The following is a 17170-nucleotide window of genomic DNA, read 5'->3' as shown; positions in this document are numbered from 1 at the left end:
GTGGGTTAACACCCCTCGATCTCCCAGGCAGGTGCAGTATAAACTCCTGGGGCCCTGCCCTAGTAAGGTGTTTCCAAACATTAAATGATCTATTTCAAGTATGATGAACTGCAAAAAAGTGATAGAAAGTAGTTAGATTTTTCTACAATTGTTTCAATTGTTCTATTCAAGAGTTAGAATATACATTAAAATTTTAAACCAAACCAGTGTCCTTTAAGTGACTTGATACAAGATGTCAGAACATAGAATCTCAGGGTTGGAAGGGACCTCAGGAGGTCATCTAGTCCAACCCCCTGCTCAAAGCAGGGCCAATTCCCAACTAAATCATCCCAGCCAGGGCTTTGTCAAGCCTGACCTTAAAAACCTCTAAGGAAGGAGATTCCACCACCTCCCTAGGTAACCCATTCCAGTGCTTCACCACCCTCCCAGTGAAAAAGTTTTTCCTAATATCCAACCTAAACCTCCCCCACTGCAACTTGAGACCATTACTCCTTGTTCTGTCATCTGGTACCACTGAGAACAGTCTAGCTCCATCCTCTGGAACCCCCTTCAGGTAGTTGAAAGCAGCTACCAAAACACCTTCATTCTTCTCTTCTGCAGACTAAATAATCCCAGTTTCCTCAGCCTCTCCTCATAAATCATGTGCTCAGACCCCTAATCCTTTTTGTTGCCCTCCACTGGACTCTTTCCAAGTTTTCCACATCCTTCTTGTAGTGTGGGGCCTAAAACTGGACACAGTACTCCAGATGAGGCCTCACCAATGCTGAATAGAGGGGAATGATCATGTCCCTCGATCTGCTGGCAGTGCCCCTACTTATACAGCCCAAAATGCCATTAGCCTTCTTGGCAACAAGGGCACACTGCTGACTCATATCCAACTTCTTGTCCACTGTAACCCCTAGGTCCTTTTCTGCAGAACTGCTGCCTAGCCACTCAGTCCCTAGTCTGTAGCCGTGCATGGGATTCTTCCGTCCTAAGTGCAGGACTTTGTACTTGTCCTTGTTGAACCTCATCAGATTTCTTTTGGCCCAATCCTCTAATTTGTCTAGGTCCCTCTGTATCCTATCCCTACCCTCCAGCGTATCTACCACTCCTCCCAGTTTTACTGTCATCTGCAAACTTGCTGAGGGTGCAATCCATGCCATCCTCCAGATCATGAATGAAGATATTGAACAAAACTGGCCCCAGGACCAACCCTTGGGGCACTCCGCTTGATACTGGCTGCCAAACTAGACATCAAGCTGTTGATCACTACCCATTGAGCCCGATAATCTAGCAGCTTTCTATCCACCTTATAGTCTTTTCATCCAGTCCATACTTCTTTAACTTGCTGGCAAGAATACTGTGGGAGACCGTATCAAAAGCTTTACTAAAGTCCAGGAATAACATGTCTACATCTTAGTATTCGAGCTAAGTGGGTCTCATAATTATTTAATTTTTGTTCTTTATATAGGAATTAGATACAGTGCTCCTGTCAGCAAATTTATGAATTATCTGCAAAAAAAACCTAGAGTTTTCAGGTGCCTATGTAGCCCCTGGAATCACAGTTAAAGTTGCCCCTCCTCCAAGACCGAAATGGCACCCCAGCACAAAATGTTGTTTTAATTACTAAGAACAAGTTTATTTATAGAGTAATCACAATATGTTTTACAGCTGTATACTATTTTCTAGCTGTGTGCGCGCATATACAGAGATGTGGTATAAATATATACACAAATATATAAAAAGCGTTGGCTGAACATTAAAGTGTGTGCCTATTTTAGTGTGCAACAGAAATGCTGCCAATGGCTGTTCTGATTGTAATCAGTTGTTCTTGTCTTGTTAAGGGCAATAAAGGAAGCCCAGGAATAGCAGGGCTGGCAGGGTATCCTGGAACTCGGGGAGCAAAGGGATTGCCGGGCATGCCAGGTATCAGTGGAGAACCAGGACTAAAGGTACTGTGAATGATATTTTGTTATGCTTGTCAGATCCAGTATTGTTGACATTCCTTAATCTTCATCTTAATCTCCTAGCTGTGACAGATCATGGGACAACAAAACACTTTTTAATAACACTAATGTTAATATCAAACGCACATTTGAAATGTAAGACTGCAGACTGCATAATTTTTCTTGTTTCTCACATTTTATAAAAACAGAGCAAATTAATCTGGCTTTGGAGCATCAGTTCCCATCCATCAGCATTTTACTTCCAACACCAAGAACCAATCAAAATTCATCTATCTGGCCCCATGCTAATACAAGTTTTAGAGCCAAATCCTTTAGTCTTACTGAGGCAAACTTCCCCTGACTGGACATGGGAGTTTTGCTGGAGTACGTCCTGCATGATTTGTCCTGTGAAGCAATCCATTAGCTCCATTTTCCAGGCAATTCCAGATACCATAATAGCATGTTTTGATCCATCTACTAATGTGAAACTGACTAGAAGTAAAGTGAAGCCAGTGCCGTAGGCAGCAGAGAGTGGAAACAGAAGTCTTTTCAGGATTTGGAGTGGAATGCTTGATTTAAACTGATGATTTCTAGAAAGTCCATTTTTCTCCACATGATTTTACTGGTAAACCATTTTTAAAAACAAAAAGGTTTTATTTAGAACGTATGAAGAGATTTTCTGATCTCTCTGTTATCTTTCCATGACTATACTTTGGAACTAACTATTCTAGTCACTACTAATTATGTGTATTATGATAGTGCTGAAAGGCCCCAATCGGGATTGGGTCTCTTTTGCCCTAGGTCAGTATCAGACTGTGGCTTTGTCTACACTGGAACCTGAAAGTCATTCACAGATGTGAAAAAAACACCCCTTCCCCAAATGACAAAAGCTTTGCTGACAAAAAGTGCCGGTGTGACTAGCGCTTTGTCAGCAGGAGAGTTCTTTTGCCAACAAAGCTACCGCCGCTCGTTGGGAGTGGAAGTTTTTTGTTGATGGGAGAACTCTCTCCTGCCCAGGGCTGGCTTCAGATCCCAGCGAAGGAAGCAGGTGTCTGGTGCGGGCAATAGAAAGGGGCGACAATCTGTCCATTCTTGGGGCGGCAATTCAGCAGCGGGTCCTTCACTCCCTCTCTTCCTCTTCGGCAGCACTTCAGCGGCAGCTCAATCGGTTTTGTTTTTTTTCTTTGCCGCTTGGGGTGGCAAAAAAGCTGGAGCCGCCCTGCTCCTACCAATAAACAGATGCTACGCTGCATGCCTTTTGGCGGCACAGCTGTAGTGGTACCCCTGTGTCACTAAAACATGCGTAGTGTAGACATAGCCAGTTCCTGCCCTGAAGAGCTGACATTCAGGGAACAGACAATGGGAGAGGAGAGGGATACAACTCACCGGCAAAGTTGTCAGGGTGATGTTTTGTGTCCCCAAGTCAAACAACAATCAAGCAATGTTTGTATTTTAGTGAAAGGAATAATTACTGGAAAATATTCCTGGAGGAAAAGTAGTAAAATACTGTACAACTGTTCGAAATAGATAGTGAAAAAGTTTGTTGCTGTAAGCTGTTTAGCTACATAATTCTTTTCTGACACACTTTCATTGAGGAGTTAATCTTATAGCTGTTCTGTTGCAATGATAAGGAAAGATGCATTATCGGTCTCTCCACAGGGTGAGCGAGGGCTTCAGGGTCATCCAGGAAAACAAGGTAAAAGAGGCCATCCTGGGGTACAAGGGGATCAAGGCCCACCAGGAGATCCTGGATTGAAAGGGAAAACTGTACGTATCTACCACGGATGACACAAAACAATATTCTAACAATTCAGTCAGCAACATGGAATAATAACCAACATGCCTGCTAATATTACAGGGAGAATTTGGAGATCAAGGTTTGATGGGGTTTCAAGGATTCCCAGGTCCAAAAGTATGTGCGCATCTTTTTTTTTCTTTTTAATTAGCGTTTAAGCCATTTCCAAAGAAAGATGGGGCAATTTTTAATTGGTTTTAGCAATAATTGGTTTTAAATGTATCCAGAACTATTGGACTGTTGCAGACATCAAGCTATGTATCACAGATCTAAAGCAGAGATCAAAAAGTAGGATTACCCCTTTTTGACCTGAGTAATTAGCCAAAGTTCAGGGCACTGTGGGTTGTTTCTGTTAGGAGGAGAAACTGATGATGCAGTCAGGTATCTGTGAGGAAATAATGTTTATTTACAAAGACTGTACAAAGTCCTCATTCCCTGAATACAGGCGGAATCAAACTATGGGGGAGAGTTTCTTTGCTCACAGCTCCAAGCCCCTTTCAGCCAGCACTCAGCCCAAAAGCTCTCACTCTCTCTGGGCTTTTCTCGGGGCTACGCTCTTGGTGCTTGTCCAGGCTGTGTCTGGCTTTTTCCACTTTCTCTTGGTATGTCTACACTGCAATTAGACACTTGTGACTGGCCCATGCCAGCTGAATCGGGCTAAGAGGCTCAGGCTAAGAGGCTGTTTAATTCCGGTATAGATGTTCAGGCTACAGAATAAGCTCTGGGACTCTAGAGCCCAGGCTGCAGACTGAGCCTCACATCTACACCACAATTAAACATCCCCTTAACCTGAGCTCCACGAGCCTGATTTAGCTGGCACAGGCCAGCTGGAGGCTTTTAATTGCACTCTGTGTCTATTTCGATGGTGTTTCTCCTGCTTCTCTTTCTATCATGCACACACCTCTGTTACAATACCCACCCAAGCCCCTCTCCTTCATAGTGTCAAATTTCTTTGAATTTGTTTTGAGTGTTGTCAGATACCTGTGTTTGGGGTGGAGGCCTCTACTATTTCAAAAAGGAACTTAACTGTTTCTTACAGCTATCTTAAATAAAAGGCACCAGTTACATCCCCCAGCTTCCATGAGTTTTAGCCTAACCCAGAACAGTAATATTCTGAGCCCTGGTCTACACTACCACCTTCTGTGAATATAACTACATTATAACTACAGAAAATCCACACCTGAGTGACGTAGTTAGACCAACCTAACCCCCAGCGCTATGTCAGCAGGAGGACTTCTCCCATTGCCATAGCTAACACCTCTCAGGGAGGTGGAGTACCTATGCCAATGGGAGAAGCTCTCCCATCGGCATAGGCAGCATCTTCACTAAGTGCTACAACCGTGCTGCTGCCACCACTGCAACACTGTAAGTGTAGATAAGCCCGGAGTCAGTTTGTTTCATGTTTTCACTTTGATTGCTCTTAGCAAGTATCATGCTTCCACTTTCCATATTGTTCTTTCTGAGAAAAATAATTGCTTACGTACAGTAGTTTTGGCTGAGATAGTGGCTAGATTTTAATCTGTCAGATGGTCAGGTGATTTAAGCTTTTTATTTTTATTTTTAGGGTCCTGATGGGGACATTGGTTTAGTTGGAATTCTGGGTCCTAAAGGACCTACAGGCCAAATTGTAAGTATTATATGTAATTCTACAAAATAATTCTCACAATACTGTTTAGTTGGTGCACCTTCGTTTTCTATAGCCTTTTCAGTAGAGCTCTGTAATCAGACTGAATGAGCCAAAGAACTCCCTTTTTTTCATAGCAAGCCAGAATATTTAGTCAAAATCCCACCTCTGAGCAGCTAAAAAGGGCCAAACTCTGCCTCTGAAGGGCAAATTTGGCCCCTGGGAATAATTAATTCAAATGTCACATTTAGGAATTATTCCTTTTAAATGAAGAGTAACTAAACTGAATTATCTGATTGTGTCCGACCTGTGACAGCTTTTCACATTGTAATTTTCTCTCCTGTTACTCATCCAGAGATCTGGAGGCACTGCTGGAATTTATCAATAGTGATATTTGAGGGAGGGAATATTCTTCCATCTCACAATCTGGGGTGATAGCCAGGTTGCATCTCTGCAAATCACATTGTAAAATACTCTATTCTTCACTGCCAATGACAGGGTCTTGGCTAGTGTGATATGTGCCCTGACATCACTTCTGAGAGAGTTTGATTAGCTGGCGTCTGAGATAACCAGCTTGAGAGACTTATTTTTATAGCTGTTTTCTCTTCCTGATCATCGGTGTACAAGAAAGACAATGGTTCTGAGCTATTTGCCCAAAAGGAGCTTTATCATTTACCAGAATGAAACAGGAAAATACCTCTGTTAGCAGTGTTTATTAGTTGTCTTATATGATTACTTGTGGGTAGCAATATACCTCAGGATGTGACTGACGGTAGCTCAAAACAAGGAATATTTGGCTTTTGGGTAAACAAAAGACTTCATTTACCATTGCTTTTAGTGCTCTGACTTTCATAGCCATATAAGGGCTCTCCAAACACACACACATAATTACTGATTATTAAAATAATTATCTGGTTCATTGCCTGTTGATAGTCTTCAGAAAGCCAGCATTGACATGGCACTTTGAATATATATATGGCATCCTGTGTTGCTTCATTACTATGCTGTTCAGAGGCGGCTCTAGGCATTTTGCTGCCCCAAGCACGGCAGGCAGGCTGACTTCGGCAGCTTGCCTACGGAGGGTCCGCTGGTCCCGCGGCTTCAGTCTGCCGAAGCTGCGGGACCAGCGGACCCTCCGCAAGCAAGCCACCAAAGGCAGCCTGCCTGCCGCCCTCGCGGCGACCGGCAGAGCGCCCCCAGTGGCTTGCCGCCCCAAGCACGCGCTTGGTGTGCTGGTGCCTGGAGCCGCCCCTGATGCTGTTGAAAGTTTTAGGCCTATAATTATGCATGGAGGCATAGAATGGTGTTATTAAATATAAATACAGTTATTTGAAGACTGAGCAATCTTAAAACAGAGTATGTGTTTTTCCTGGGATTTTCTTCATGTTGAAATCATGCTTAGCTAGTAAATTCCTTTGTTTGTTTACAGGGATACACTGGCCCCGTTGGTCAAGAAGGCATAATAGGCCCAACAGGCAAACCTGTAAGTTCAAGTCCTTAGGTTTCCCTTTACCTTTCACATGATTTGTTAGGATGTTCTTTCATCCATGTGTTTAATTATGTCTTAATAGAAGATGTTTACAACTTAAACAGTAACTAGCAAGACTATTTTCATATTACACCACAAGCTACTGTATGTGACTGTAATATAAGTAGAGCAAACTAAAAGATGGCAAGTGTCACTGGAGTGAACCAGTTCTCTTCTTGACAATGCAGTACGCCTAGGGTGAGAGTCCAGCCGGCTCCTCTAATTGGCTCAGCACAGATTCTGTAACCCACAGACAGGAGGTGCCGTAGTGGCTTCAATCCATCTTTGTATTCTCCCAATCTTGGAGAGGACCTATCATAATAGAGGCAGCCTGGGGGCCTGTGTAAATTAAGGCAGCCTGCTTTGGTCGTCCTCTGGCCCATAGCGCTGCCTAGAATCTCTGCGCTGCTGTGGCCCTACCCCCATCCACTTCTTCCTGCCCATAGCGCCGTCTCCAGCACATACTCTATGCCAGGGCTCGCAAAGGGGTCCTTGGGAGGCAGCCTTATGGCTCTCTCTGCAGTTTCTGTGCTGGAGAATCCTCTCCTGGCCAGATATGAGGCTTTTAGGGCCCCTTTACACCCTCTCATGGCACAAAGGAGCAGGAGCAGGAGTGAGGATCTCACCTGATATCTCTGTGGCCTGGTCTACACTGGGGGGGGGGTTCGAACTAAGGTACGCAAGTTCAGCTACGCGAATAGCGTAGCTGAACTCGAAGTACCTTAGTTCGAAGTACTTACCCGTCCTCACGGCGCGGGATCAAAGTTCGCGGCTCCCCCGTCGACTCCGCCACCGCCGTTCACAGTGGTGGAGTTCCGGAGTCGACGGGAGCGCGTTCGGAGTTCGATATATCGCGTCTAGATGAGACGCGATATATCGAACTCCGAGAAGTCGATCGCTACCCGCCGACCCGGGCGGGTAGTATGGACGTACCCTATGAAGTTGGAATACAGAGCAGCAAAATAATGTTAATGTACAGTAGTTAATATTTAGTATTTGTAACATGTATGGAACTGGAGTGAAGAAAGAGAAGGGAAGTAGGAATAGATCATTCTTGCCCCTTGTTGGGAAAAAGGGCCACACCAGCAAAGTACAATATTTGCTTTCCTTTTTTTCCCCCAACAAAAGGAAAGATGACAACTCTTACTCTAAAATGTTTCTCCACAATTGTGTACTTGTATGAAGATTGTTAATGTCCTTCATACAAAGCCAGACAACCTGTCATTGTAATAAATAAAATGGTTTAGCTCTGACTCATTTTCAAACATCAAGATCCAAAATTCGATGCACATCAGATTAATTGCTAGATTAACATTTTAGATTAACGATGCAAAACTGGCCAAGAACCTCATATAGGCAAAGAAGAGATGGCTAATCTACCTGTAGTTGGGAATTAATAATGATCATTTATATCTTTGATGACAGCAGTAAAAGCAGATGTGGAAATACCCATAGAATGTGGTGTGGAATTAAATGGATTTTCTCACTTGCAGATAGTATATAGTTTAATTCGCAGCATTATGATGGCTTAAGCACAGAAGCCCCATGATGATGGTTTAAGCATGCTGCAAGAGTTAGCTAAACAAACAGCTAAACAGGGCAAAACTGACTAAAAGAAAAATAATATTAACCATTTTCAGAAAGAGCAAAACATGGAATTACAACTGACAAGATAAAAAACAAAATATAGAAATCGCAGGTCATGTTCATGCAACTCCTGGTCTAGTCTATAATCTATGTATCTATAGTACAAACTGTGGCCCCAGTCCTGCAACATTTGTACACATGAGGCAATTAATATTTAAAGGACTGCTGATGTGAGTATGTAACTCACGTGTATATGTTTTTGCAGGTTGAGGTCCTAAAATATTACAAAGTGCACTGGATTAACAGTCTCTATTTTTTTCAGGGATCCAGGGGTGAAAAAGGCTCCAGGGGTGAAATTGTAAGTCTAAACATCGTTTGTATATTTATTTTTTGGCTGTGTCTTGCCATGAGAGTACTGTGACAGCAGCACTCCCTGATGTTCCCACAGTGCTCCCAACTAGAGTTGGGCAGGAAACTGTATTCCCGTCCTGGGGAAAATTTAGAGATTTTAAAACATTTTCACATCCTGAATTGGGATGAAATGTCAAAATCTCTAAAATTTTTTGTGAACCAGCAATCCAAAACTACATTCGGCTCAGGCCCATTGAAACTTTTCATTTCAGTAATTTTGAAACACTTTGTTCTGATTTTTACCTTTTAAAACATTTTTCTTATTATAAATTAACTTAAATTTCAAAACAAAAAATCTCAACTTTTCATTTAAAAAATGTTGAAACAGGATGTTCTGATGATTTCAAACCATTTTGTCAATGGTTTGAAATAGGAAATTCATTGACACTTTCCCCCAAAAAAGTTTCAGTTTCAATGAATCTGCATTTTTGATGGAAAAATGTTTTATCAGAAAATTCGTGACCAGCTCTACTCCCAACTGCTCAGTGGCTGGCTGTGATGCCTTTCCATTAGTATAACAGCTGACTCATGTACTCCCCTCCCACTTGCATAAGTATGCTGCCCATGGACACAGACCTTGTTGACTCTGGTCATAAAATAATTGTATATTTAAAATGTATCCCAGTTAGGAATTGAACCTACAAGACCTCTTGTCACTCTATTGCAGGGGTGGGCAAACTACAGCCCGTGGGCCTCGTCCGGCCCTCAAGATCGCACTGGGGAGCAGGGTTGGGGGCTTGCCCTACTCCTGCAGTCAGCTAGGGAGTGGGGTCAGGGATTTGCCCCACTCCACGCGTGCCATGGCTCCGCGCAGCTCCCGGGAAGCCACCAGCATGTGCCCCCTCTGGCTCCTATGCATTGGGGCAGCCAGGGGGCTCCACATGCTGCCCCTGCCCCAACTGCCGGCTCTGCAGCTCCCATTGGCCAGGAACCGTGGCCAGTGTGAACTGCAGGGGCCGTGCGTGTGGACGGAGCAGCGCGCAGAGCCGCCTGACCACACCTCCATGTAGGAGCTGGAGAGGGGACATGCCGCTGCTTCTGGGAGCTGCTTGAGGTAAGCGCCGCCTGGAGCCTGCACCTCTGACCTCCTCCCACACCCCAACCCCCTGCCCAAGCCCTGCTCCCCATCCTGCACTCCAAACCCCTCAGCCCCAGCCCAGAGCCCCCTCCCCTGCACCCACCCTGAACCCCTCATTTCTGGCCCCACCCTGGAACCCGCACCTCCAGTCCAGAGCCCTCACCCCCTCCCACACCTCAACCCCCTGCCTAAGCCCAGAGCCCCCTCCCATACTCTGAACCCCTTTGCTCCACATGCAGCCTCCTCCTGCACCCCAAACCCCTCACTTCTTCCCCCCCCAGACTCCGCACCTCCAGCCGGAGCCCCTCCAGCACCTGAACTCCTCATTTCTGGCCGCATCCCCAGCCACAGCCCTCACCCCCTCCTGCACCCCAACCCCCAATTTCGTGAACATTTATGGCCTGACATACAATTTCCATACCCAGATGTGGCCCTCAGGCCAAAAAGTTTGCCCACCCCTGCTCTAGTAGCTGATACTGTAATCCCTGTACCACAGCACTATTGTGAATCAGATCCCTCTAGGTAATGTTACATAGAGATACAGGAATTCACCGGCTGTGTGAGTATATGCAAAAGCAGAGGTTGAGAGCATGCAGGCCAGCAACTGAACATATATGGACTGCTATAGTAGCAGCAGGCACTACTGAAGTGGTATATACATGATTAAGTCACTTTCCTCTTATTCTTCTCCTCCTTTTTCTTCATCATCATCTTATTATTATTTTACTTTAGCTGCCTTAATGTTATAAACGTCCAAAATATCTAACTAAAATGCACTGCATTGCATTGAACATACAAAAAATTGCCTACTAATAATGACCATGCAGAGGGCCATTGTCCATTGCTGCAACAGATATCTGTGTGTGTGTGTGTGTGTGTGTGTGTGTGTGTGTGTGGTATAATATATATAAATTGCTATAATGATTTGGAATGCCCATGTTTTCCAATAACTAACCTATGTAATCTTATCCCTTTTACTCTCCCCTTCCCTCTCCTCTTCCCTCCTATTGTTTGTCATACTTGCTTGTTGTGTCTTGTCTTAAATTAGATAATAAGTTTTTTTGGTGTCTGCTTGTGTGTTTGCAGTGACCTAGCACAATGGGACCCCAAGTCTGACCTAAACACTACAGTAACCGATATTTTAAAGCAATTTGGAACGTTGCTGAAGGAATGTGGGCTTTGTGCTTAGCTAGCTCAGAATATGTTGCTGTTCGTTTTCTGAAACAATCCTTTTTTATTTTAATATTCTTGAGGCAATTCCTATCTGAGGGACAGAACAAATACCACAGTGCTCATTTAAGACTATTCCCTAGATATTTAACTCTCATTTCCATTCCTCTGGTTTAGGATCTGCCCCCCCACCCCACCCTCCCAGATGCCCTCTCTCTGGGCAGTGTGGAGCTAAAAGTGCCCTTGCATTTTGAAACCAATGCAAATGCTTATTCATCTAGAAACACTGGTTTCTATTATCTGTACTGGCATTTTATACTCAATTCCTTTCTTAATGTACTCATCTCATGAGACTCTCTTTCCAGAAGAGGGAGGTATAATTCTAAAGCATGTGCAGTGATATTAGTTTAAAGGCAAGTGTGCGATTAACCTGAGGGACATGAACAAGTGGTCATTAATTCCAGAAGTTGTGGGTTTGATTTCTCCCAGATCTAGATACCCCTCAGTAGATACTTGGAATTCCAAAATAATGACAGAAGTAATTTCTATTCCTCTTGACCCAACATTGACTGGGACTCACAGAGACATTCTTTGAGGACAATGAATGGGCCTGATTTTCTAATGGCTCAGTGATTTAAAATGCTACCAAATCTGAATTTTTCACTCATGCTGATGGAAGTGTTTCTATACCTACTGTGCATTCACTTTGCACAGATAAAAATGGCTCCACAAGATGAAAAGCAGAGGAGAATTAGGCCCATTATTTTTTTAACCGACAGAAGTAACCTGTATGGAACTTCATATAATTTCACCCCTGCCCTCCCTCATAATTTACGTGGTTGACAGTGGATTTTTTTTTCAAGTTCTCCAAGGTTTAAAGCAGGGGTCGGCAAACTTTCAGAAGGAATGTGCCGAGTCTTCATTTATTTACTCTGATTTAAGGTTTTGCGTGCCAGTAATACATTTTAACTTTTTTAGAAGGTCTCTTTCTATAAGTCTATAATATATAACTAAACTATTGTTGTATATAAAGTAAATAAGGTTTTTAAAATGTTTAAGAAGCTTCATTTAAAATTAAATAAAATGCAGAGCCCCCCGGACCGCTGGCCAGGACCCAGGCAGTGTGAGTGCCACTGAAAATCAGCTTGCGTACCCAGAGGTGAAAGTAAGCCGGTCCGGCCCGGTACGGTCCGGCATACCAGCAAGAGCCAGTACGCCGTGCTGGACCGCACCAGCTTCCACAGCCGGGATTGAAAAAGCTCTGGGCTGCCTGCGGCGGGCAGCCCAGAGCCCTTTCAATCCCCGCCACGGCTGAGATTTAAAGGGCTCAGAGCTCCCCGCCACTGCGGGCAGTCCAGAGCCCTTTGAATCCTGACTGCAGCTGGGATTTAAAGGGCTCAGAGCTCCCTGCCACTGCGGGCAGCCCAGTGCCCACTGAATCCCGGCCACGGCTGGGATTTAAAGGGCTCAGAGTTCCCCGCGGCTGCGGGCAGCCCAGAGCCCTTTGAATCCCAGCTGTGGCTGGGATTTAAAGGGCTCAGAGCTTCCCGGGGCTGCGGGCAGCCCAGAGCCCTTTGAATTCTGGCCGCGGCTCTGACAGCTGGGCTGGTGCCAGGATTTAAAGGGCTCGGGGCTCCCCTCAGTGGCAGGAGCTATGGGCCCTTTAAATCCCTGCCCCAGCCCTGCAAAGCTCGGGGTTTCCCCCCGGCAGCCGGAGCCCCGGGCCCTTTAATTTGCCCCTGAGCCTGGGGGGCTCCCAGCCACCTCTTCAGCTGGGAGCCCCTGGTTGATTTAAAGGCCCTGGGTCTCCCAGCCACAGCTGGTGCCCCAGGGCCTTTAAATCTTGAAAGGCCACGCCCCTTCTGGATGAGGCCACGCCCCCCTCAGGACTCTGGCAGTACTGGTAAGTCCTGTAAATTACTTTCACCCCTGTGCATGCTGCCTTTGGCACACGTGCCTTAGGTTGCCTGCCCCTGGTTTAAATAAATGCAAAGCATTACAAACTCACAGTAGCATCCTGTGCTTTTCCTAGTTTGAACTATAAAATGGATGACTCTCAAAAAGCACTCTTTATAGCACCCAAAAAGTATAGCTCTTAATAAAAGACAGTCTGCACCTCAAGGAGCTGCCAGTGTAAATGTTAGATGTGATATAATGAGTCATGGTAAGAAACAGCAGGAGGGGACTGGGGAGATGGAGGGTGAAGGCTATAGCATTACAGTCACTTGGATCTTCAGTCTGTATATATGCAGTTCTTGGTGGTTCTATACATTTTGTTTTGTTTTCCTTTTATAAAAAAATATTTCAGGTGGTGTTAATGGCTCCCTGGCTGCAGGCATTGCAGAAGAATTGAATTTTCAGTAGGGATTTAAATGAGGAGAGAGTATTGGCAGACATGAGGAGGGGGTTTCATGTGTAAGAGGCAGTATGAACAAAGGTGTCTCACCTCTTTGGCATTGTTAGTTATTCACCGTAACAATAAATTAGCAGATTATACCACTTTTTATGGAATTGCTCTCTAATATTCTCTACTGGAGTTAATACCTTCTACAACTTTGTGAGCACAATCATCAGCCACACCTACTAAGCAATGAGCACAACTGGGATAGAGTTCACCTGAAAAGGAGACATTTGCACCTTCCCAAAGCTGGAGCCAGTTCTATCTACATGGTCCTCTTGCTAACATATGTTAGAACAGCTTGAGGCTGCTCTAAACCAGTGTTTCTCAAACTTGGGCCGCCGCTTGTTCAGGGAAAGCCCCTGGTGGGCCAGGCCAGTTTGTTTACCTGCCATGTCCGCAGGTTCGGCCGATCGTGGCTCCCACTGGCCGCGGTTCACCACTCCAGGCCAATGGGGGCTGCAGGAAGCGGCGCAGGCCGAGGGACGTGCTGGCTGCTGCTTCCCGCCGCCCTCATTGGCCTGGAGTGGTGAACCGTGGCCAGTGGCAGCCACGATTGGCCAAACCTGCAGATGCGGTAGGTAAACAAACCGGCCGGGCCCATCAGGGGCTTTCCGTGAACAAGCGGCCGCCCAAGTATTGAGAACCAGTGCTCTAAATTATACTGTCTCACCATGGCCTCTAAGAGCCCAATGTACTAACTGAAAATTGCAAAAACACAGTGGAACCCTGGCCATGACTGCTTCCTTCAAGTCACATCCCCTATTCCCAAGTATGATAATTTTCCTCCACCCGCTCCCTGTTACACAGCAGTACAGTCTGGATCTGGGCCCATATTTCTTTAGGGTGGGATTTTCCAAAGTGCTCAGTATTGGCCTAATTCTGCTGCTACTGAAGCTAAGCCAGTGCTAAGAACACTTGAAAATCCCAGCCTAAAAGTAAGAAGCAGACACACATTTTTCAACAGTCATAAGTCATTGAGTTATATCAGTGGCTCCTTCCAATTAACATAACTATGTATTCTACTTTGTGCAGCCAGTCTATAGTCTAAGGGGTGGGCAAACTTTTTGGCCCGAGGGCCACATCTGGGTATGGAAATTGTATGGTGGGCCATGAATGCTCACGAAATTGGGGGGTTGGATGCAGGAGGGAGTGAGGGCTCTGGCTGGGGGTGCGGGCTCTGGAATGGGGCCAGAAATGAGGAGTTCAGGGTGTGGGAGGGGGCTCTGGACTGGGGCAGGGGGGGTGAGGGCTCTGGCTGGGGGTGCAGGCTCTGGGGTGGGGCTGGGGATGAAAGGTTGGGGGGTGCAAGAGGGTGCTCTGGACTGGGACTGAGGGGTTTGGAGGGTGGGAGGGGGATCAGGGCTGGGGCAGGGGGTTGGGGTGCAGAAGAGGATCAGGGGTGCAGGCTTCGGGCAGCACTTACCTCAAGCAGATCCAAGAAGCAGCACCATGTCCCCGCTCTGGCTCCTACGCGGAGACATGGCCAGGCAGCTCTGCGCGCTGTTCCTGGCCAATGGGAGCTGTTGGGGCAGCACTTTGGGCTGGGGCAGTGTGCGGAGCCCCCTGGCTGCCCCTACACGTAGGAGCTGGAGGGGGATATGCCACTGCTTCCAGATGCCGCATGCTTCCTGGCTGGAGCTCGAGGGCCGGATTAAAATGTCTGGAGAGCCAGATGTGGCCCCTGGGCCATATTTTGCCCACCCCTGGTCTAAGCATAGGTCACTGAAGTTATTACCATTCTTGTGCAACTCAGCATGGTACTTTTCTACAGTATAATACTTTCTCTAATTTATGCCTCTGAATTACCTATACATCAATAAAATGCCAACCAAAATTGCTTTTAGGGGTGCAGACAGATTGTTCATGATCTAATATAAATAGCGTTGTCCTTAGAGGATGAAGTTCACCCCAGGGCGGAGGCCTGCACAAGGGTTCCCATGCGTTTGAAGCCCCACATTAAGGAGCTTCTGAATCCTCTGCATTGAGTGAATTTCATCCTGAAGGTTTCATTCATGAGATTTGACCATGGTTAATGGGGGTAAGAAGAGAGTGTCAGGAAAACAGATCTACCAAAGGGAATATTGAAGATAAAGCAACAAAGCTTCAGGTTTGGTCTACACTAGACATTTATGTCAGTATAACTACTTCACTCAGGGATTTTCTCCTAACTCCTGGTGTAGACAGTGCTATGTCCACAGGAGATCTTCTCTCATCAACATAGCTACTGCCTCTTTAGGGAGTCCTCCTGTCCATGTCTGTAGCGTCTTTGCTGAAGCACTGGAGCGGCACAGCTGCAGTGTTGTAAGTGTAGACCTGCCCTAACTCTTCTGTCCTTTCCCCAGCTAACTCAGAAACTGGTTTCATATGCTGGGCCAGGTCTTCAGCTAAAGTAAGCCAGTGAAGCTCCATTGACTTCAATAGAACTATATCCATCTACAGCAGCTGAGGATTTGGCTCATAATTTTTTGCTTTTTAGCCTTCAACAGCAGTCCATCTTTGTATCTAAATAGGGAGCCTGACTTGAAGTTGCAGATACACTTTGTTGGACTGAACCCTACTCTTGTATTTGCAGCAAACATTTTCTTTTCAAATGAAGAGATTCTTACCCCTTGCAAACATTCACAACTGAGTTTCATTTTCCCACCAAACATTTCATTTGGTGACTCCTAGTTTGTTATGAGAAGGAGTAAATAATACTTCCTTATTTACTTTCTCCTCACTGTTAAAAATTTACAATTTATTTCCAGTCTGAATTTGTCTAGCTTCAGCTACCAGCCATTGGATCTTGTTGTATATACCTTTGTCTGCTAAACTGAAGAGCCCATTAGTAAATATTTTTCTCCATGTAGGTACTAATAGACTGTAATCAAGTCACCCCGTGACCGTCTCTTTGTTAAGCTAAATACATTAAACTCCTTGAGTCTATCACTATAAGGCATGAACATCTTTCCTGAATTGTTGGCACCAGAACCAGACACAGCAGCAGTCTCATCAGGCCAAACACAGAGGATATATATAATCTCTCTGTTCCTACTCAAGATTCCCATTTGTGCATCCAAGGATCACATTATTAGCCCTTCCTGAGGCAAAAATCTGTCTGGGGATTGGTCCTGCTTTGAGCAAGGGGTTGGACTAGATGACCTCCTGAGGTCCCTTCCAACCCTGATATTCTCTGATTCTCTATTGTCTTCAATAAAATGGGACATAAAAACATGTAAAGGGTGATTCTTCTCACTTACACCAGTGTAACCCAGGAAGAATTCCGCTCCAGTCAGCATTGTTACACTGGCATAAAGGTGGTGGAAGTGAGATGATGATCAAAACCATATGTCCTGATTTTCGTAGAGGCTGAGCACCCACAACTCTCTTTAGGTCAAACAGGAGTTATGAGTGCTCAGCATCTCTAAAAATCAGGCCAACTGTGTTTACGGTCCTGATCCTGCAAACACTTCTGTGCATGCTTAACTGTAAGCATGTAAGTAGTGCTGTTGTCACTGATTGCTCATGTTTAAAGTTAAGCACATACATAAATGTTTGTAGGATCAGAATTTTTAGGTATCAAAGAAAAAAGGATGGAGTTCAGGCCTTTGACCTTTTGTGCTACCAGTCAAATTAAGGGCTTGAAAGGATTAAAGGATACACTAAAAA

At 45.3% G+C, this 17170-nt stretch overlaps 1 protein-coding gene across 4 annotated transcripts in view; it reads left to right on the top strand.

Annotated features, from left to right (window-relative positions):
- The window catches only part of COL24A1 (collagen type XXIV alpha 1 chain), a 254256-nt gene that overhangs the window by 221185 nt on the left and 15901 nt on the right, over window positions 1-17170 (top strand). For all 4 annotated transcript variants that reach the window (XM_045027373.1, XM_045027372.1, XM_045027371.1 and 1 more), the window contains 6 exons: window positions 1827-1934; window positions 3588-3695; window positions 3787-3840; window positions 5288-5350; window positions 6777-6830; window positions 8785-8820. In XM_045027373.1, coding sequence (XP_044883308.1) covers window positions 1827-1934; window positions 3588-3695; window positions 3787-3840; window positions 5288-5350; window positions 6777-6830; window positions 8785-8820 — 423 coding nt within the window. The remainder of the gene's footprint in view (window positions 1-1826; window positions 1935-3587; window positions 3696-3786; window positions 3841-5287; window positions 5351-6776; window positions 6831-8784; window positions 8821-17170) is intronic.

Source organism: Mauremys mutica, chromosome 8 (assembly GCF_020497125.1).
Source record: "Mauremys mutica isolate MM-2020 ecotype Southern chromosome 8, ASM2049712v1, whole genome shotgun sequence".
Lineage (NCBI taxonomy): Eukaryota > Metazoa > Chordata > Testudines > Geoemydidae > Mauremys > Mauremys mutica.
The sequence above is the reverse complement of the archived record's forward strand: the minus strand, read 5'-3'. Positions and strand labels throughout refer to the sequence as shown.